This window comes from Rana temporaria, chromosome 3 (genome assembly GCF_905171775.1).
Source record: "Rana temporaria chromosome 3, aRanTem1.1, whole genome shotgun sequence".
Lineage (NCBI taxonomy): Eukaryota > Metazoa > Chordata > Amphibia > Anura > Ranidae > Rana > Rana temporaria.
Window position 1 is genome coordinate 437,914,633 of NC_053491.1, and position 22,695 is coordinate 437,937,327.

At 45.4% G+C, this 22,695-nt stretch overlaps 1 protein-coding gene across 1 annotated transcript in view; it reads left to right on the plus strand.

Moving 5' to 3' along the window:
• Window positions 1-22,695, plus strand: part of LOC120933284 (intercellular adhesion molecule 5-like) — a 51,916-nt gene that overhangs the window by 15,442 nt on the left and 13,779 nt on the right. Inside the window, exon 2 of the mRNA XM_040346410.1 lies at window positions 21,688-21,963. Within this exon, the coding sequence (XP_040202344.1) occupies window positions 21,688-21,963 (276 nt within the window). The remainder of the gene's footprint in view (window positions 1-21,687; window positions 21,964-22,695) is intronic.

The following is a 22,695-nucleotide window of genomic DNA, read 5'->3' on the forward strand; positions in this document are numbered from 1 at the left end:
ACAATTAATAAATTAATAAAATTGTTTTCCAAAAGCATATGTGAACAGTGGTTGCTATACCATACAAAATATATAAATCAATATACAGCAGAAATGTCCCACACAAACGTGCATGGATACGCAGATTCCTCTGCAGTGTAAGCAAAAAACACTAAAGTTCACTGTGTTAGACACCACAAAATATGTATAAAAAAATATATAAAAAAATAGAGTCCCAATAGCATGCATAGAAAGCCAGACGAATCTTGACAATTACTGTGATCTTCCTAGTGGAGAAAAGTAGAAAATGCCACCACCGTACTTTTCAAATTTCACTTGTTTCCACCCAAGGTGCTTTGTATATAAAATGCTCTTACCAGAGCCTGTTGACCACTTTACTTAAAAAGATAGTCGTACAGGCTAGTGCAGGATTGTGCCTACACACACATGGATATGGACTATTTGAATCTTGTTTCCAGGCGTTCCAGATAAGGAGGATATGCAAAAAAAGAGAACTGGTAGACGCCGATAGCGTAATAACGTTTTAATAATAAAAACAACTAAAAACAACGGAAAGCCAAATGGCCTCTTACTTTAAAAGTGCCTACCCGGCACTGGGACTGCAGGCCTGTCACCGCCAATCTGCGGTTCAAATTTGGGTTATCAGGATCGGATACCACCGCCGTAGTTCCACCATAAACTCCTTACTGTCAGCTTCACCAGAGCGGGGGGGCGTCACGTGACCAGGACCGCCTCCGACGTACGTTTCCATTGACCGTCTTCAGGGGTTCTCTTTTTTTGCATATCCTCCTTATCTGGAACGCCTGGAAACGAGATTCAAATAGTCCATATCCATGTGTGTGTAGGCACAATCCTGCACTAGCCTGTACGACTATCTTTTTAAGTAAAGTGGTCAACAGGCTCTGGTAAGAGCATTTTATATACAAAGCACCTTGGGTGGAAACAAGTGAAATTTGAAAAGTACGGTGGTGGCATTTTCTACTTTTCTCCACTAGGAAGATCACAGTAATTGTCAAGATTCGTCTGGCTTTCTATGCATGCTATATTTTTTTATATATTTTTTTATACATATTTTGTGGTGTCTAACACAGTGAACTTTAGTGTTTTTTGCTTACACTGCAGAGAAATCTGCGTATCCATGCACGTTTGTGTGGGACCTTTCTGCTGTATATTGATTTATATATTTTGTATGGTATAGCAACCACTGTTCACATACAGTATGCTTTTGGAAAACAATTTTATTAATTTATTAATTGTTGCACGTTGTTGTGTGGTATCCCACATTTCACAATCACTAGTGTGTGGTTGAGCGCCCTCTACCTTATATTTTCATTATCACAATTCAGTATTGTTCTTTGAGGAGCAGCTTATTTAGTTTAATCTAGCACTTATTTGTATTTGGCGCGGAATCTCTATTTCTCATTGCTTCCAAGATGGTCCCTGAAATCTCAGGGGAACCCTGTGTCTACACTAGACATGGGCTCTCCCAATATGTTGCATGGAGCCCATAGCAGAGGACAAATTGGTCCTATAGTTGGCTCTCCTTATGCCCCGTACACACGATCGTAATTTAATATAAAAAAGACATCCCCATTGACAATGTCTGTTTTGACGAAACGTGAATGGGTGTAACGTGCTGACAACAGGCTGTAACAGGGAGGACGGGCTCTTTACTTGCCGGCTGGCAAACAACTTTTTATGCTGTTTTTTTACAATTGACATGTAAGTGTATTTCTGCTTTTGTATATTAAATTTATCTACGGTATTACACGATGGTCTGTGTTATTCCTTTGGCATACTGAGCCATTGTATCGATTGCATGGATTGTTTGTGAGCGGAAGAAATCCAACATCTATTGGCAGCTCTGATGCGGGTGTAGTTTCGATCCTTGTGAACAGGTTAAAGGCCGCGGCTGGGTCACAGTCGGCTGCTCTGTACCCTTGCCCTCTGATAAGCTTACATCCATCTACGGTGGTGGGCACCTTTCAGTATCTGTGTGGCACCGGGTGCTTTTTAAAGAATCTGGACCCTTTCAGTTGAACTATAAGCAATTAATTTCCTGAGATCTTTTTGTGGAGTTATGCTGATATTATTATTATTTTCTCCTTTAATTTTTTAATGGTTGGGACCTCTGTTTGTTGACTCACAGGGTTTCAATTCACCAGTTAGGTGTTCATGGTTTAGTGCATTTATTTTTTGGCATCATAGCCATCTTATTTTGTGATTATTTTATTATTATTTACTTATGCTAGGTGAAAATAGTTGGTATTATTTAATGCTGACCTTTTCATAGGACTGTTTGGTGTTTGTTCATCCTGCCGTGTTTTGGGCTTATCAGACCCTGGATAACAAACTCCCAGGAGACCTATTCACATTCATTCTTATGGATGCGGTTTTTGCCTATTGGTTGACACATGGTTCACATCTAGTTCCTTATGTTTATTGGTGCAGCTACCTTCTTTTTTCTGTTATCTATTTGTGTGTTATTCCACCAGTACTGCTGCCTTTTGTTTTTTATTTTTATCTAAGTGCAGTTGTTTGTGGTTTATATTCACTCATCACTACATGTGAGGATCAGTGGCGGCCCGCTGTCACACTACTCCAGTGTATAGACATTGATAGAACCTAGTCCTAGAAGTAGGAACTGATATTTTTGTCTAATGCCTGTGAATTTGAAACATGTCCTTATATGAGCAGGCAGAGCTATTTTTATTACTTGCAGAAGAAGAAAAATATCTGCTTGTTTACATGAAGATGGAACTGGAAAACACAAGGAGACGCTGGGAGTACTTTACGGTGTTTAGTGAAAGATACACATACTGTTCATATTTTCAGATATATCACTCAAAGTGTACCTGTGCTTTGCCCATGCACGCCATATGCGTTGGGGATCATGGGGCTGATTAAACAACTAAACTGCAACTTTAAATACAGAAGTTCTGGCTGGTCATTTGACATCCTTAGCTCCTCTTCCAACCTGTGGCGGTAATAGATGGTCTTCAGCACTCCAGAGAATGCTGATGATGTTATGATGCGGTACTGTACTGTGACCTCAGGCCAATATGGTAATGCACTGTCTGAGGGTGTGTCCATGACAGCCCGGGCTCACAGGAAGTGGGTTGAATGAGATAGACCTTCACTCAAAGTAGTAGTGCACAGTCCTCTGTGTTCAGAGATTACGTTGTATGTGCATATGCGTATTTAGTGCATCGGAGTACAAGCTTATCCACTTCAGCTCCAGGCCTTTTCTGGCACTTTTTGTTTACAAGTAAATGTAGCACCCTCTAGTGTGCTAGAATAAAAAATGTCTGTAGTGTAGGAAATATGTTTAGGCTTGGCTGGCAGCCAAGCCTGTGTTTGTTATCTTGGTCAGGTGAGTGACTCAGGGAGGGCTTGTTGACCCTCTACTTCTGGAACTTGCTAGAAATTTCCAGAAGAATGGGTGTGGAGGTGAGGAGGAGCTGTCTGTAGTATTCTGAGTGCCCTGACCAATCCCCAGCAGATGAGTGGCAGGGGGCAGGCCCCCTCAAATACTCAGGGTCAGCCCAGCTGGGGCAGTGGAGTTTGGGTGGAAGCTGGAGACGGGGTGTTAGGCTGTCAGTGGCCCTTGAGGGTGCCCCCTAATCTAGGGGGAGGTGTGACCTCGGGCCTGGGCTCGGGTGCAGAAGGGACCCTCTTTACGACCTGTCATGACCAGAGGCACAGGAGCAGGAGAAGGACAGCAGGAGAACACTGCTGGACAAATCTCCAGGGAGGAAGCCAGCCAGATGGGCTGGTGAGTGTTACAGTTGGAGAGGACTGAGAGGCATGCCTTAGAGGACTGAGGAGAGCAGTCTGGGATGGATGCAGAGTCAGTCTGGGAGAACTGCTGATGAGTGGCCAGGAGGGCTGGTGAAAGGGGCAGCTGCAGCCAGGTGGGCTGGCAGTGCCTGAAGTGGTGGTGCTGGAATCAGTAGCCACAGGGGGATAGGGACTTTCTACACAAACAATGGGCCTACAGTCCCTCCTTGTAATAGGCTTTTGCTACCTATCTGACTGAGTCTTTTTTTGTCAGATCACCCAACAGTGTGCCAGCTTAGCAGGAACAAAAATTGTCTCTGGACAGCCGCACTCTGAACAAATTGTAGCCTTTTTTTAAAAGAGGGACATCACTACAAGTCACAGCAAAATAAAATAAAACCCGACCCTTGACGTGTTTCGCACTGAAACTAGTCCTTAGTCACAGCTATGACTAAGCACTAGTTTCAGTGCGAAACGCGTCAGTGGTCGGGTTTTATTTTATTTTGCTGTGACTTGTAGTGCTGTCCTTTTAATAAAGGCTACAATTTGTTCAGAGTGCGGCTGTCCAGAGACAATTTTTGTTCTTGCTTTGCTAAGTGCATTGCCTGCACTACCTGCACCTGAGTTGTCTGCAGCGGAGGATATTCATCTGGGTTCCCACCTGGAGCGGCTACTCCCTTTTCCAGTGTGCCAGCTTAGCTGGTCCTGGGAATTGTAGTGCTGCAATCAAGAGTCGTGCAGGCGGCAGATGAGAAGTGTATATACGGACTGTATATAGTTGTGTCCCTGAAGAGTCTTTTTGCTGAAAGTTAAGTGAGCACCAATAATATTCCTATACAAGTTTATTCCCCCCAATAAAACATAAAAACAAAGCATTGGACTGTTCTTCTGACTCAAGTGTGCTGTGAAAATGTAGTGTGCCTGGCTGTGCAAGGTGGGGAATTCCTTTACACTTGTGGCTCCTTAAGGGCTGCGCTACATAAAAATCTGTGTTTTTGCTAGAAAATTACTTAGAACCCCCCAAACATTATATATACAGCCATGGCCAGAAGTTTTGAGAATGACACAATCATTTATTTTTACAAAGTCTGCTGCCTCAATTTTTATGATGGCAATTTGCATATACTCCAGAATGTTATGAAGAGTGATCGGATGAGTTGCAATTAATTGCAAAGTCCCTATTTGCCATGAAAATTAACCTAATCCCATTTAAAAGAAAAAACATTTCCACTGCATTTGTGAAGAAGGCTTGCGTAAGGGCGCCTAATTCAAATCGGCGAGTAGGGGGCGTGTTTCATTTAAATGAAGCGCGTCCCCACGCCGAATGAACTGCGCATGTGCCGTCCCTAAATTTCCCGCCGTGCATTGCGCTAAATGATGTCGCAAGGACATCATATTTTTTAACATAGACATGAATTACGTCCATCCCGATTCATGGACGACTTACGCAAAAAAAAAAATAAAAAAAAAAAAAGGTGGGAACGACAGCCATACTTAACATGGCAAGTCTAACTATACGCCGCAAAACACCAGCTTTAACTATACGCCCGAAAAAGCCGACTAGAGACGACGTTAGAGAATGCGACGGCTGCGCGTACGTTCGTGGATCGTCGGAAATAGCTAATTTGCATACTCGACGAGGAAAACGACGAGAACTCCACCAAGCGGACGCCGAAGTATTGCATTTAAGATCCGAAGGCGTACGAAGCCATACGCCTGTCTGATCTAACCCAGATGCCGTCGTATCTTGGTTTGAGGATTCAAACCAAAGATACGACGCAGGAAATTTGAAAGTACGCCGGCGTATCAGTAGATACGCCGGCGTACTCGCTCTGTGGATCTGCCCCTCACTGTGCATGGGGCTTCATACAGTAGTCACCAAAACAGGTTATCTTTCTGAAAGATTTGCCTTCACCTTTTGTACTGTTAACAACTCTAATTTTAGATTCCCCATCATTTTCTGACCTGATCACAATGGTCATCAGGACAAAATCAGCAATAAAAATCTGGCAGAGGTTCTAACCCTTCCATGCACCATCAAAAAAATCTAAAAAAAAAATGTTTTGCTTTTACAACTTGCCACAAACCTAGGAACTTCAAACTGAAGATATTAGTTCATGTAAAAAAAAAAGAGCCCCTTGTCTACAAACTTGTTATAGGTGCAAACTGAAAATGTATTAAAGTCAGAAATTACAGCCAACACATTTCTCCCAGTACAGGTTTTTTCCTTTGATCGCCCCTTCGCCCTGACACCACAAATCTGTCATCTGCATGGACTCATCTACCTTTTGTTATTCTGAGGAAACTAAAACATAATGCCATCCAACCACCCCACCACATCTCCACAGCATGGAAAACATCAGATCTTAGTCCTAGAGGAACAATGTGTTTTTTCCTTCATTAGTCAACACCCCGTGTGAGCAACACGGCAAATTGTTATGACTCCATTTGCTATTTTTACTAAAATAGCATTCAGGAGTATTGTTAACGATATGATATCTGCAAACACGGCCTTCCCGGGAACTCAGTCATCATCCTTTACAGCAGCAAAATAAAATAAAAAAAGTTATAGTAGGCTTAAAGAGACACTAAAATCAGGGTTTAAAAAAATTATATTCTCTTATGTATTCCTAAAGTGGCATATCCTAATGCTGCGTACACAGGATCATTTTTCGGGTTCTAAAAAAGTTTTTTTTAAATGTCATTAAAAACGATCGTGTGTGGGCTTCAGAGCATTTTTCGGGGTTCTAAAAAATGGGCAAAAAAAAATTCGAACATGCTGTATTTTTTAACGATGTTTTTAACGTTGTCGTTTTTCGGGTTGTAAAAAATGGTCGTGTGTGGGCTTTAACGATGTGAAAAATCTGCACATGCTCATAAGCAAGTTATGAGATGGGAGCGTTCGTTCTGGTAAAACTACCGTTCGTAATGGAGTAAGCACAGTCATCACACTGTAACAGACAGAAAAGCACAAATCGTCTTATACTAACACAAAATCAGCTAAAGCAGCCCCAAGGGTGGCGCCATCCGCATGGAACTTCCCCTTTATAGTGCCGTTGCACGTGTTGTACGTCACGCGCTTTGCTAGAGCATTTTCTTTTTTCACGATCGTGTGTAGGCAAGGCCGGTTTAATGATCAAGTTGAAAAAAAAATCGTTTTTTCTAGAGCCTGAAAAACGTCTTTTTTTTTTAACCCGAAAAATGATCGTGTGTACACGGCATTAGTCTCCAAAAATAGTCCATACACATCCATTGCATCCTGTAATCTATTTTTTATTAAATTGTTACTTACAGTGATTTTGTGCCCTTCTTGAGCTCCCAAACATCTCTTTTTCTCCTTCACTTCCATTGGTTTAGAAGTAGTAGTGGAAGTCAGTTGTGGCCATGTGCACTTCTCTTTGCATGCTACGAATCCCATAGTCCCTAGCCCATGCTGGGAGTGAGCAAGAGAGGGTGGCTACATTCCCACAGTAAGTGGGACCATGGAGAACAGACATAGAAACCCTCTAAGACCTTGTACACACGAGGGGACATGTCCGATGAAAACGGTCCACGGCCCGTTTTCATCGGACATGTCCGCTCGGAGATTTCTGTCTGATGGTTGTACACACCATCAAACCGAAATCCGCGCGGACAGGATACGCGGTGACGTGGCCACGCCATTGCCGCGACGATGGCGCGGCGACGTGCGCGACCCTGGAAGGTCAATGCTTCCACGCATGCGTCGAATCACTTCGACGCATGCGAGGGCTTTCGGCCGAGCGGACATGTCCGGTAAGTCGTACAGACGACCGAACATGTCCGACGGACAGGCTTCCAGCGGACATGTTTCTTAGCATGCTAAGAAACATTTGTCCGCTGGAAACCTGTCCGATCCGACGGAAAATTGTCCGGTCGGCCGTACACACGACCGAACATGTCCACGGAAACAGACATGTTCGGTCGTGTGTACGAGGCCTAACAGGAGGTTAGATCACATCCACAAAAAAAAAAAAGAGATTTGTAAGAGAGCAATAGAAGGAACGTTTTAGTTAAGAATACATACATAAAGTGGAGTTCCAGGCTTTTTATGTTTATTAAAAGTCAGCAGCTACACTTTTTGTAGCTGCTGACTTTTAATAAACATAAAAAGCCTGGAACTCCACTTTATGTATGTATTCTTAACTAAAACGTTCCTTCTATTGCTCTCTTACAAATCTCTTTTTTTCTTTTAATAAACAAACACTTACCTGTTCCACGGTCCAGCGATGCTTCTCTGTCCCTCCTCTCTGCCGGCGCCTCCATTGACACTGTGGACACCCGTCAGTGACAGCTTTCGGAGGGGGTGCCTAGGCGGCCCGTAGGCGGAAAGAGGAAGTGGGACAGGAAGTCCCACTCCAAACAAAGCCCCCACTCCCCCCCCCCAAAAAATACATGCCAAATGTGGCATGCAAGGGGACTAGGAATGCTTAAAGCGGAAGTTCCTCTTTCGGGTGGAACTCCGCTTTAAATAGATTTGTTTAAACCAAAGTTTAGTGACACTAAACTCTGGTTTAAACTGGAATGCTCTGGTTTTCGCTGTTTGGTGGGAGCATGCAAGTTTTTTATTGCAGAAGAGCAATCTGCATGTCTCTTCTGCAATAAAAATACACCTACCTGCCTGTTTGCTACATCCTCCGAGCTACACATGCGCAGCCTATCTGGCCCGACCAATAGCCCCCTATGTGATAGCATTTTGCTATGATAGGTTCTCTTTAATATATATAAATGTCCATGCTCAGGTGTGTGGTACAAGTCTCAAGATACAAATATAGAATCAAACATGCAGTGCTATTTTATAAATATTAACCATAAATGACATATGTAATCATAAGAGTGCAGAAGGTACAAGAATACAAAAGTCCCCAAAATGGTCCAAAAGGGAAAAATTCCTGTGCAAGTGGAAAGAAAACAGTTCAGCGAAAACGCAGAATCTTCCAACAATCCCACAGCAGTGCAGAACCCAGTGAGTAACCAGAGAAAACATCCACTTACCAAAAGAGACATGACCATTACTTGTTTAGCAAATGGTAACTGTTAGTTGGGGCCACCCTTCGACTGATGGATCATCACTGTTGCAGACCCTTGAACCGCAATGTTATTCAAAAAACAAGTGTAAAACCTTATAAAACCTGATAAATAAAACCAGTACACTTACAAGATAGCAAGGACTACAACTGGCATCACAGCACATAGACAAAATAGATACAGAGTTCCTATGGGCTGTCCTGATTCTATATAGGTTCTCTTTATTGGCACTTTAGGGGTCTATATTTCTCCTGTCCTGATCTTCCCTACTTTTCACTGAAGCAGATTGCATGCCATTAGCTTCTTCCACAGCCACAGTGGCCAGGGAAATTGGCTGCCAAACCAGGAAGTGACGTAATGCACATTGTTTCCATGTTCATTCTACCCCAGGGACATCTCTCCTCTGTATCTGGCCACACCCGCCATTTGGTTCCTAGGCCTGTAGGTAGGACACCAAAGTCCAGGAAACATGACAGGTGCGGTCTATGGAAGCGATCGGGTGGCTGTACAGTTGCCCCATCACTTAATGATCCTTGCGGTAAAATTACATGCTGAGTCCCTCAGGGATCACCCCTGTCGCCCGTGCTCTTCAACATCTACCTCTACCCACTACTCAAAATCATCAGCAACCAGGACCTGCTCTATCACTCCTACGCTGATGGTACCCAACTTTACCTACGCATCACCAACAAAAGAGACCAATACTACGCACTGGAAAACTGAATCTCATGGATTGACGATTGGATGACGAAGAGCTCCCTCAAACTTAATGGATCCAAAACAGAACTCCTCTTCCTCCATGCAAACCGAAAAAAAAACCCTAGCACGACGTCCACACCACCCACCATCCTTGGACAAACCATCACCCCCAGCACTAAAGCCAAAAGCCTCAGGGTCATATTTGACTCAGACATGACAATGGATGCACAAATACGATCAGTAGTCAGTGAATCTCACCATCTTCTTCGACTGTTGCGTAGACTCATCCCCTTCATCCCGGAAGGAGATACACCAACAGTAGTTGGAACAATCATCAATTCCTGACTCGACTACGCAAACTCCCTCTACCTAGGACTTCCCAAATACCAAATTTCACATCTACAAGTCATCCAGAACACAGCAGCCACACTGGTAACTGGAAAAAAAAACTGTGAATCAATCACCCCATCCCTGAGGACCCTCCATTGGCTAGCCGTGAAGGATCGGGTTACATTTAAGACCCTCTGTCTCACTCACAAATGTTTACAAGGAAAAGCTTAGCAATACCTCTGCGACAAAATAAAACACTACACCCCAAACCGCTCCCTCCGGTCAACTAACTAGAACCTCCTCCACATCCCCAAGACCCGCTACAAATCAAAAGGCGAACGAAGATTCGCAGTCCAAGGAACCCGGCTATGGAACGCTCTACCCGTGGACATCCGCTCGGAAAAAGAAGCTTAAAGCGGGGGTTCACCCTATAAACGCAAAAAAAAAAAAATATTTTCTTCTACCATAAAATCAGGCATTGTAGCGCGAGCTACAGTATGCCTGTCCCGATTTTTTTATCCCCGTACTCACCTTGTACTCATACATCGAAGATACCGACTCCCCTCGGGGAATGGGCGTGCCTATGGAGACGGAGGATGATTGACGGCCGGCTCTGGCGCGTCACGCTTCTCCGGAAATAGCTGAAATAGGCTTGGCTCTTCACGGCGCCTGCGCATAGCCTGTGCGCAGGCGCCGTGAAGAGCCGAGACCTACTCCGGCTGTCTTCGGGGAGAGTGACGTGCCAGGGCCGGCCGTCAATCATCCTCCCTCTCCATAGGCACGCCCATTCCCCGCGGGAGCCGAAATCTTTAATGTACGAGTACACAGTGAGTACGGGGGTAAAAAAATCGGGACAGGCATACTGTAGCTCGCGCTACAATGCCTGTCTCGATGGAAAAATCATGTCAGTGAGGGTGAACTACCGCTTTAAGGAAGAAGCTTAAGACCCATCTCTTCTGAAGACACAGGCAGACACTGGCTGCAAAAGAGCCTTGAGGCGATTTATTTCTCGTTTGTAGCGCTATACAAGTTACTCAATTATTCATTCATTCATCCATCAGTAATAGGACACTCTTGCTACTTACTACTTAGTACCACCACCCTACCATCCTTTTTTATACCTTCAAAATTAAAAGTCCTGGTTTGAGTTGTATGCCCCTCGTTTACCGATTTTTTTCTTTGCAGGTCTAGATAGATTGGGCTTAGCATGTGGCTGAGTAGGTCTAGAGTTAGTTAGGCTTTTCCTTTTCTTCCACTTTAAAGCGGTTCTCCACCCTAAAGTGGAGTCCCGCTGATCGGAACCCTCCCCCCCTCCGGTGTCACATTTGACACCTTTCAGGGGGGAGGGGGGTGCAGATACCTGTCTAAAGACAGGTATTTGCACCCACTTCCGGCCACACGCTACGGGCGAAAGACGGGTTTTTCTGACTTCCCGTCTGTCGCCCGTTGTGTGCTGGGAACACTCGGCTCCCAGCACACAGCGTGTGAGCCAATCGGCAGGCGCAGCGCGACTCGCGCATGCGCCGTAGGGAACCGGGCAGTGAAGCCAGAGCGCTTCACTTCCTGGTTCCCTCAGCGTGGATGGCGGGGGGAGCAGCAGAGAGACGAGCGATCGCTCGTGCTCTGCTGCGATCAGCGCTGGACTCCAGGACAGGTAAGTGTCCTAATATTAAAAGTCAGCAGCTGCAGTATTTGTAGCTGCTGGCTTTTAATATTTTTTCCCCATGGCACATCCGCTTTAAGGATTAACAACATGTTAGTTGTGCTTGATATGACTCACTCATGCAGTTGCTATGATATTGGGGAACATAATATTATTCTCTTGATAAATGGACAGCTATGAATTACAAGTATGCACTGGTTATAGTATTTATATCCCCAGGGCATGACCAGTGTTGTTTTAATAAAGACTTTTTCTCTTTCATTAAAAACACTAACACGTCTCAACAATAGCATGGCACAGGAGCTCGTCTGAGCAGAAGTGCATATTAAAATAATAGTTGAAGTTCTGTACAGGAAACAAGGTGCTTTTATCATTCCTCTCCTTCTTTTGTTAAAAACATGTAATAACTTTGTGTTTCACATCACAGTTTTTGAACACTATCTTGGCTAATGTATGGGGTACGTGACTGCAGTGGAGTGAGTACTGTGACTGCATCCAAACTTTTCAGAATTGTTGCTTTTTTGTCAAATTACATCCTTTCACCAGACTGGAAAAACTCTGGGCTAGATTCAGATAGGTTAGCGGATCTTTAGATCCGCATAACCTATCTGATTTACGATCCGCCAGCGCAAGTTTTTGAGGCAAGTTCGTTATCCAGAAAGCACTTGCCTGTAAAGTTGTGGCGGCGTATCGTAAATCCCCCAGCGGAATTCAAATTCCGCGGCTAGGGGCGTGTAGAATTTAAATCAGGCGCGTCCCCGCGCCGAACGAACTGCGCATGCGCCGTCCGCTAAATTTCCCAGCGTGCATTGCTCCAAATGACGTCGCTAGGACGTCATTGGTTTCGACGTGAACGTAAATTACGTCCATCCGTATTCGCGACCGACTTACGCAAACGACGTAAAAAATTAAAAATTCGACCCGGGAACGACGGCCATACTTAACATAGGATACGCCGCATATAGCAGGGGTAACTATACGCCGGAAAAAGCCGAACGCAAACGACGTAAAAAAAAGCGCCGGGCGGTCGCTCGTTTCTGAATCGGCGTAACTCCTCATTTGCATATTTGTCGCGTATACAAACGGAAGCGCCACCTAGCGGCCAGCGTGAGATTGCAGCCTAAGATCCGATGGTGTAAGTCACTTACACCTGGCGGATCTTAGGGAGATCTATGCGTATGCGATTCTATAAATCAGTCGCATAGATACAACGGCGTATCAGGAGATACGCTGTCGTATCTCTATCTGAATCTGGCCCTCTAACTTTATTTTATACAGATTATGACAAATTACGCACAACTTTTATCAAGACTATTAGCTAGATTCAGAGAGAGTTAAGCCGGCGTATAAGTAGATACGCCGTCGTAACTCTGAATCTAACCCGTCGTACATTTAAGTGTATTCTCAAATTGAGATACACCTAAATGTAGCTAAGATACGACTGCCTGCGTCGTCGTATCTTAGCTGTCTAGTTCTGCCGGCCGCTAGGGGCGTGAACGCTGATTTACGCCGGCCCATTTACGCTACGCCGCCGTAACTTAGGAGGCAAGTGCTTTGTGAATACAGCACTTGCCTCTCTGACTTACGGCGGCGTAGCGTAAATACGATAAGCTACGCCGGCTCAAATATACGCAGCCCTACGTGAATCCAGCTATATACCTTCTAAAATACCCAGTTATTTGTATGTGGATTTCATATCCCAAGGGGATGGTGTTTATCAGGGCTTTTTTTCAGGGGGAACGCAGTTCTGGCACCTCCTGGACTGACTGTATGTAATGGCAAGGAGTGCTGCGGTGTGCTTCAGGGTATTGATGCTCACTGCTGGGGATCTATATTTGCCGGGGGGGTCTATTGTTGCTGAGGAGGTCTATTGTTGATGGTGGGGGATCTATTGTTGCTGGGGGGGTCTTATGTTGCTGGGGGGGGGTCAGTTGTTGCTGAAAGAGATCTACTGTTGGGGGAGGCGTCTATTGTTGATGGCTGCCAGAGAGTCTATTAATGCTGGCTGTGCGGAGATCTGTTGATGCTGCCGGGAGTCTATTGATGCTGGGGGGGGGATTTTGTTGTGGGTGGTCCATTGTTGTTCGGGGGATCTATTGTTGCTGGCTGCAGGGGATCTATTTTACTGCTTTTCTTAATATCATTACCAAATTCCTTACAAATTACTTAGCACCACAAATATATACTTGGTTCTAGATTGCCTAAAAGGGGCAGTACTGGGAGGTGGGTAGAGGGCGGAGAAAAGAGGTGACCCGGAAAGGGGGAGTTCCTGTACCTATTGTCTGGGAAAAAAAGCACTGGTGTTTATTAACATTTGGACAAAATACAATGCAAATATTCCCTAGCACTCAGCCTTACTAAATAGCAAACAGTGGTCTGCCTTGCAAACATACATATAACCTGTCACATAAAGACACCTTCCTATCATCAAGTCCAACTCTAATCTATTGTAGTGACTCACCCCCTATAGGGCCCACCGAATGGTCTCAAGATTCTTTCCCCAGTAAATGCACTAGCAGCCAGGCATACAGTCTCAGTCACTCTTCTGGCTCAGTAAACAGTCTAGGGGTATCCTTTTTCTGATGCTTTATAAAAGCTGGAGTTGGATGGGTGCTGTAACTGTGGGATACTCCAGTAATGTTAAAGCGGGAGTTCACCCGAAAAAAATGTTTTAACATTAGATTGAGGCTCATTTTGTCTAGGGGAATCGGGTAGTTTTTTTAAAATCGAAGCAGTACTTACCATTTTAGAGAGCGATCTTCTCCGCCGCTTCCGGGTATGGTCTTCGGGACTGGGCGTTCCTATTTGATTGACAGGCTTCCGACGGTCGCATACATCGCGTCACGAGTAGCCGAAAGAAGCTGAACGTCGGTGCGGCTCTATACGGTGCCTGCGCACCGACGTTCGGCTACTTTCGCAAAATCGTGACGCGATGTATGCGACCGTCGGAAGCCTGTCAGAAGTCTGTCAATCAAATAGGAACACCCAGTCCCGCAGCCCATACCCGGAAGCGGCGGAGAAGATCGCTTTTTAAAACGGTAAGTACTGCTTCGATTTTAAAAAAACTACCTGATTCCCCTTCACAAAATGAGCCTCAATCTAATGTTAAAAATTAACTTTTCGGGTGAACATCCACTTTAAGTAGTAACTTGAGGACACGTTTCCTTCTCAAAGTTTCCAAGCACAGTCCTTGCAGCAGAATATAATGGACTAAACTACACAGGGACACCATAAGAAATGTCCACATTTAAAGGGGTTGTAAAGGTTCATTTTTTATTTTCTAAATAGGTGCATTGTTGGTTCACTTACCTCTTCCTTCAATTTACCTTCTAAATGTTTTTTTTTTCTTTGTCTGAATTTCTCACTTCCTGTTCCTCCTCAGTAAGCTTGCCCCCTTCATCCGAGCTGTTCTGGCTGGGGGTTAGTCAGCGTGTTCGCCCCCTCCCTTGGGACTACATTCCTGCGGGGAGACGCTGTGAACAAATGAGAAACAAACCTTTACAACCCCTTTAAGCACTGACTGACTCTGATGCAAGAGGGAAAGCAGCAGCACACAATCACTGGGATCTCACACGTGTCTGTCTGCACCCACAAATGCCACCCCCATCAAATCATTCTCTGTATCTATTACCTTTAGAATGTAAGCTCTACGACTAGGGTCCTCCTGTACCTTCTGTATTGAACTGTACTGTAATTGTGCTGTCCCCCCTCTACATTGTAAAGCGCTGCGTAAATTGTTGCTGCTATATAAATTGTGTATAATAATAATATAATTATGTCCTTGGGCAGGGGTCAAGTCAAAAAAAGTGTGTGTGTGTATATATATCATACCCCTTTAACAAATAAAGTGCAACATTTATTGTGCCAGTTTACGAGGACACCTCCAAAATTTGCATGCATTAAACAAATCTAGAACAGATGTAACAAAATAATTTAACCTGTATGATATACTAATAAAAAAACACCACAAATGTGTGATAACAGTTCCCTCGCCCCTCGCAGGGGATTTCTAAAACAGAAAAAAGTTGCAATGACTGGGGGCCCCTTCTGCACTATGTCTCTATGCAGGCTCCGATATGTGGGGCCCCTTCTGCCGCAAGATGTCCACACACATGTGTTGGTCTGTGCAGAGGAGGGAGGTCGGGAGTGCTGAGTGTGCCGGCCCGGAGCTTCTCTTCTCAGGCTGTCTGTATTGTTTGTGCAAAGTTGTGCAAAGCACTCACTCATCTGTGCCCATCAAATGCAGCCTGTTCAGTGCCCATCAAATGCAGCCTTGTCAGTGCCCCCATCAGAGAGCAGGTGTCCCCATCAGACAGACCCCCCCCCCCATCAGAGTGCTCCCCCGTCAGAGTGTCCCTATCAGAGTGTCCCCATAACAGTACCCTCATCAGAGAGCAGGTGTTCCCATCAGAGTGCCCCCCCCCCCATCAGAGAGCAAGTATCCCCATCAGACAGCCCCCACCCATCAGAGAGCAGGTGTCCCCATCAGACAGCCCCCCCCCCCATCAGAGAGCTCCCCCATCAGAGTGTCCCCATAACAATGCCCTCATCAGAGAGCAGGTGTTCCCATCAGAGTGCCCCCCCCATCAGAGAGCAGGTATCCCCATCAGAGAGCCCCCCCCCATCAGAAAGACTCTATCAGAGTGTCCCCATAACAGTGCCCTCATCAGAGAGCAGGTGTTCTCATCAGAGTGCCCCCCCCCATCAGAGAGCAGGTATCCCCATCAGAGAGCCCCCCCCCCCATCAGAAAGACTCTATCAGAGTGTCCTCATAACAGTGCCCTCATCAGAGAGCAGGTGTTCCCATCAGAGTGCCCCCCCATCAGAGAGCAGGTATCCCCATCAGAGAGCCCCCCCCCCATCAGGGTGTCCCCAGAGTACCCCATCATAGTTGTGAGCCATCACAAAGTAGAAACGTGTGCCTGGATAAGTCCTTGAAGGCAGGGATAAGGTGCAAAGCTTGACGAAGGAGCATGCTGCAGGGGGGCAAAAGCCGGGCGGAGGAACTTGCTGAAGAGGGCGCGGAGCACAGGTGATGTCATTGGTTGTTAGGACAATGGCGGTTCTAGCAGCCAATGACAGTATTGCAGCGGGGATCCAGCATTGCTGGGCATCGCTACTTAGTGAAGGATCGCAGGGGCGGCTGGTGCTCAACATTTTTGGGGGGGCGCAAACAAAAAAAAAAAAAAAAACAATTGCAGCCTCACTGTACCTATCAATTGTCACCACTGTGCCATGCCATCAAATGCAGTCACTGTGCCATCAAAACGCAACCACTGTGCCATCAAAACGCAGCCACCGTGCCATCAAAACGCAGCCACTGTGCCATGCCATCAAAACGCAGTCACCGTGCCATGCCATCAAAACACAGCCACTGTGCCATGCCATCAAACGCAGCTACTGTGCCATCAATTGTCACCACTATGCCATCAAACACAGCCACTGTGCCCCCAATTGTTGCCACTGTGCCCCCAATTGTTGCCACTGTGCCCCCAATTGTTGCCACTGTGCCCCCAATTGTCACCACTGTGCCCCCAATTGTCGCCACTGTGCCCCCAATTGTCGCCACTGTGCCCCCAATTGTTGCCACTGTGCCCCCAATTGTCACCACTGTGCCCCCAATTGTCGCCACTGTGCCCCCAATTGTAGCCACTGTGCCCCCAATTGTAGCCACTGTGCCCCCAATTGTTGCCACTGTGCCCCCAATTGTCACCACTGTGCCCCCAATTGTAGCCACTGTGCCCCCAATTGTAGCCACTGTGCCCCCAATTGTTGCCACTGTGCCCCCAATTGTCACCACTGTGCCCCCACTTGTAGCCACTATGCCCCCACTTGTAGCCACTGTGCCCCCACTTGTAGCCACCGTGCCCAGTACCCCCCCCTGGCACTTACCTTTATGGCTTCTATGTCCCTCGATGTCCCTTGTCCCGCCCTCGATGACGCTTCAGCCGCTGGCCCTGATAGGCACTTCCACACAGCCAGTCAGCTGCTGCTATTCAGCTGACCGGCGCTCAATGTCCGGTCAGCTGAATAGTGGGCAGCAGCGGCGAAAATATACAGATTCATACAGTGTATGAATCTGTATATTTTACTGGCTGTGAGCGAGCCAGAGGGGGCGGCGCTCCTGCGTCCCTATGGACGCACCGCCACTTCCTTGCTCGAGCGGCTCGGCTGCTCTAGTCCTGCAAAGGGAACGGCATTCCTGCTGTGAAAAAAGTGCAGGGACGCCGTTCCCACCCGTTCCCGCAGGACTCGAGCCCTGTCCTTGGGTAGTTGGATGCCTCCTTCCAATATCATCCAGATATTTCCCCAATGAACTTTTCAGACCAGATCCCCAAAAGGAAATCCCTCAATCAGCTCCAGCAAAGTTCAGCAGAATAGGTTCCACAGCTAGTACAGCTGGGACCTCAGTGAGCAAATGAAGAAGCACAGTTAGACTGCCCAGGAGGAAAGTAGCCCTTCAGGCTGGGATCTTATCTTCCTGGTCAAAAAACACCTCTGTCCAGGCCTCAATCTATTTATGCTCCTTCCCAGCTACTGGGCACCCTTCACGAAGGATTGGCTGGGGCCACATAAATATTGAGACTGTAGATTTGACTTTCCCAACCCACTACCTTCAAGAACCATCCAAAAGGCAGGGGGAAGCAGTCAAACCCACAGTAAAACTCAGAGCAGTCCAAAGCAGTCACAAGCAGTTCCACTAAGGAGAGATAAAGAACTTCATTTACCTAACCTAGCACCTATCCAGGAGGGTGACAACACCACCAGTGGGACAAATCTTAGAAAATAAAAGGATAACAGCTCAGTGAAGAAGGCCTAGGTGCCTCCTACACCTCATTTGACAGAGGCCATACTCCTCTGGCTGGAGCAGTTGGCATAGGATGCCAAAACACAGGCAGCACCAGAGAGAGTGGCACAGTGAAGATCTTAAAGTGGAGTTCCACCCATAAATATAACATTACATCAGTAGTTTTAAAAAAATGTCATTAGTCCTTTACGAAATTTTTTTTTTTTTTTAGATGCCTTCAAAGTGTTGTTGCTAGGCAGAATAGTTAATCTTCCTTCTTCCTGCACCTAGGTGCTTAATGCTTCCTAACCTACACCGCACAGACTTCTGGGAATGTAGTGGGTGTAACTTTCCAGGAGTCTGTGCACTCCCCAGTCTCAAAGAATTATGTGACTTGGACAGCACAGGTGCTGAAACCTGATCTGACACTGCTTGTGCAGCACTGAGCATGTGCGAGATCTGCAAGGCTGAAATCAGGAAGTCATACAGTCTGGCTTCATGATGCCCACACTTAAGATGGCCCCAGTCAATTTCTATTTTATAAAGTGTCTAAATGCTGTAACAACCTAACAAAACGGACCTTAGTTTACAGGCCAACTTTACTAGAATACATTAAGCTTGTGTATTACAGGGGTATTTACATTTAAAAAGTGAAATTGTGGCCGGAACTCCGCTTTAAGTAAGTATTTAGCTATGTGGTTTACACAGAGAAAGGAAGAGAAACCTTTGGGCAACTTCACAACTTCATTGCTAACTCACTATTCATAGTGTTAGTCCCTAACTAGTCCCTGGCTTCAGTTTGTTCAAGGTCACTGATTTGGAACAAGCATTAGATTAGAAAGTCAGAGTGAATTTAGATCTCCAAGTCTGAAAGTTTGTATCCCGATTGAAATCACTGTAGCCATCGGGTCACAGTACAGCCCAGCAACTAGCTTTTTCAGAGGAAGAGGTCAGCAACAGAAACAGATTAGTCAACTGGAGAGCAGATTTATCTGCAGACTGTTCATTTCCTGCCAATGGTATATACCAGGGATGGCGAACCTTGGCACCCCAGATGTTTTGGAACTACATTTCCCATGATGCTCATGTACTCTGTAGCATAGATGAGCATCATGGGAAATGTAGTTCCAAAACATCTGGGGTGCCAAGGTTCGCCATCCCTGGTATATACAGTACATTTGAGGATTGCAGAAATAGCAGCTAAAGCCTTTATATGTGCAGCAGCAGATACACAGATATCTGAAAATGCTTTTTTGCGGCTTTCTTTTTTTTTTTTTTAAACAGGCTTGATATGTCGAACCTAGGGGTCGAGGAAATAAAACAATTACACAAGCCCCCCAAATATTAGCACTTATCTTAAAAGTTACTCAAGTTTTTAACTAAAATGTTATATATGATATTCTATCTACAGGATTCTCTTTCTGATGTTTTACGAGTAATCGGATATCTGATGGAATCTAATCCGATGGTTTTATTCGTCGGATATCCGATGAAGCTGCCTTTCATCAGTCTTGCCTACACACCATCAGTCAAAAATCCGACCGTGTTCAACGCGGTGACGTAAAACACAACGACGTGCTGAGAAAAATGAAGTTCAATGCTTCCGAGCATGCGTCGACTTGATTCTGAGCATGCGTGGATTTTTGACCGATGGACTTCCACACAGACAATCGTTTTTGGGGCCCACACATGATCGGTTTGTCCGATGAAAAAGGTCCATCGGTCTGTTTTCATCAGACAAACCGATCGTGTGTACAGGGCTACAGGCTTTTGCATACAGTGTATAATGTTTTTCTATGTATGCTCTGGACACAAGCATCAATATAAATTAAATTATATTATATACAGTATTTAGAATGGCTTTTGTTAACTATTTCCCTTACAAATAACTGAAGGTTCAGCCAACATACACTTGAATAAGTGGGCAATATATATGTGTGCAAATTTATGGCAGGAATGTTTTGTGCCTGCTGAGATCTGTCCCCATAAGTTCTCCAGCATATTTTACAACCAGAATAATTGGTTGTCAGCATTTGAGTCATAGATAAGAATGGGGACTTTTATGTATACAGATCACCCATTGCAAGCACAAAAATGTGAAAAATAGGAGAGGTTACCAGGACTTAGAAAAAACACACGGGGGTAGATTCAGATAGATTAGCGGATCTTTAGATCCGCGTAATCTATCTGATTTACGATCCGCCGGTGCAAGTTTTTGAGGCTAGTGCTGTATTCAGAAAGTACTTACCTCAAAACTTGCGGCGGCGTATCGTAAATCCCCCGGCGGAATTAAAATTCCGCGGCTAGGGGGCGTCTACAATTTAAATCAGGAGCGTCCCCGCGCCGATCCAACAGCGCATGCGCCGTCCGCGATTTTTTCCAGCGTGCATTGCTCCAAATGACCTCGCTAGGACGTCATTGGTTTCGGTGTGAGCGGAACTTGCGTCCGGCCGTATTCTGAATCGACTTACGCAAACAACGTAAAAATTCAAAACTCGGTGCGGGAACGACGGCCATACTTAACATAGGATACCCCTCACATAGCAGGGGTAACTATACGCCGGAAAAAGCCGAACGCAAGCGACGTTAAAAAAAACAACGGGCGGGTGTTCGTTTCTGAATCGGCGGAACTCCTCATTTGCATATTCGTCGCGTACAAAAAAACGAAGCGCCACCTATCGGCCAGCGGGAGATTGCAGCCTAAGATCCGACGGTGTAAGTCACTTACACCTGTCAGATCTTAGGGAGATCTATGTGGAACCTGATTCTATGAATCAGCCGCATAGATCCGACCGTCGGAACTCAGAGATATGATGACGTATCAGGAGATAAACCGTCGTATCTCTATCTGAATCCGGGCCTAGGAGACCAAAGGTTTGTGGATATCTGACCATGACATCTACTATATGAATGAAAGTACCCCTCTACATTATTGTGTATGGGTCTTTCCAGTGAAAGGAAATGTTAATGCTACAACATGGAAACTCATTTTAGGAAAGCTCTCCATTGTGACTATTCACTGTGCACAAAGCTGGCTCCTACACAGAGCTCAACCCTTCTGAACACATATGAAATGAATTGAAAGCCATATATTCTCATCCAACATAAAAACCTGACCTTTGCGAATGCTCTTTTGTCTAATTGGACATAAATGCCAATTGTTTTGGAATGGGATGTCCAACAAGCTCATGGAGTGTGATGGCCAGGTGTCCAAATTTTTGGCCATATAGGGTACATATTCACTAAAATTGAAAAATGATTTTCAATAATCTGAAAGGAAATAGAAAATACACAGCATATACAACATAGACTGTTATAAGATAGCAAATGTATGTAACCAGTACTTTATGCAGACATTAAACAAATTCTCTTTTTCCTTTAGCTCTTCTACCAATCCCCTTAATAATCTTGGAAGACAAGGTTGAGCTGAATGCAGAGACAAAGGTGAGCTGTGTGTTACCGTCCAGTGATTGCCATTGCTTGGAGGTAGAGCTAAAAATCGTCACTAAAGAGAAGCTCAAGAACTGTGTCTCCCATAAGGGGAACTTCTCTAATGTCACCTGCACACTGGATGTCACCAAGGAAATGAATGGGATAGAGCTGTCCTGTGAGGCTCACTTCAAAACAAAGAGCAAGCCTTATAAGCTAAATATTCAGAGTAAGTATGGAACTTTAATATTCACCACTCTGTCAATATAGCAAATAGCTACTTGGCCTTTATGCCCTACACAGCACACTATGAAGTAGGTTGCTAAACAACAGCCCAGAGTGTTGGACAAAGGGGCAATGGAAGAATAGGTACTACAAGCATCAGACTTTTAGCTAGATTCAGAGAGACTTAGGCTGGCGTATCAGTAGATATGCCAGCCTATATGCCAGCGTATCAGTAGATATGCCAGCCTAAGTCAGAATTTGCGTCGGCGCTAATTTAAGCGTATTCTGGTAACCAGATATGCTTAAATTAGGCTCAGATATGAGCGGCATAAGTGTCTTACACCCTCGTATCCTAAAGTGTAATTTTTAGGCTGACCGCTAGGTGGCGCTTCCATTGCGGTCGGTGTAGAATATGTAAATCACTAGATACGCCTATTCACGAACGTACGCCCGGCTGACGCAGTACAGATACGCCGTTTACGTAACGCATTAGCAGGCCTAAAGTTATTCCATCAAATAGCTGGAATAGTAATGTTAAGTATGGCCGCCGTTCCCGCGTCGAAATGTGAAAATTTTACGTCGTTTGCGTAAGTCGTCCGTGAATAGGGTTTTACGTCATTTACGTCCACGTCGAAATCAATAGGACCGTGCGGCGTACTTAGCCGCAATGCACACTGGGATATGTAGGCGGACGGCGCATGCGCCGTTCGTAAAATACGTCAATCAGGTCAGGTCA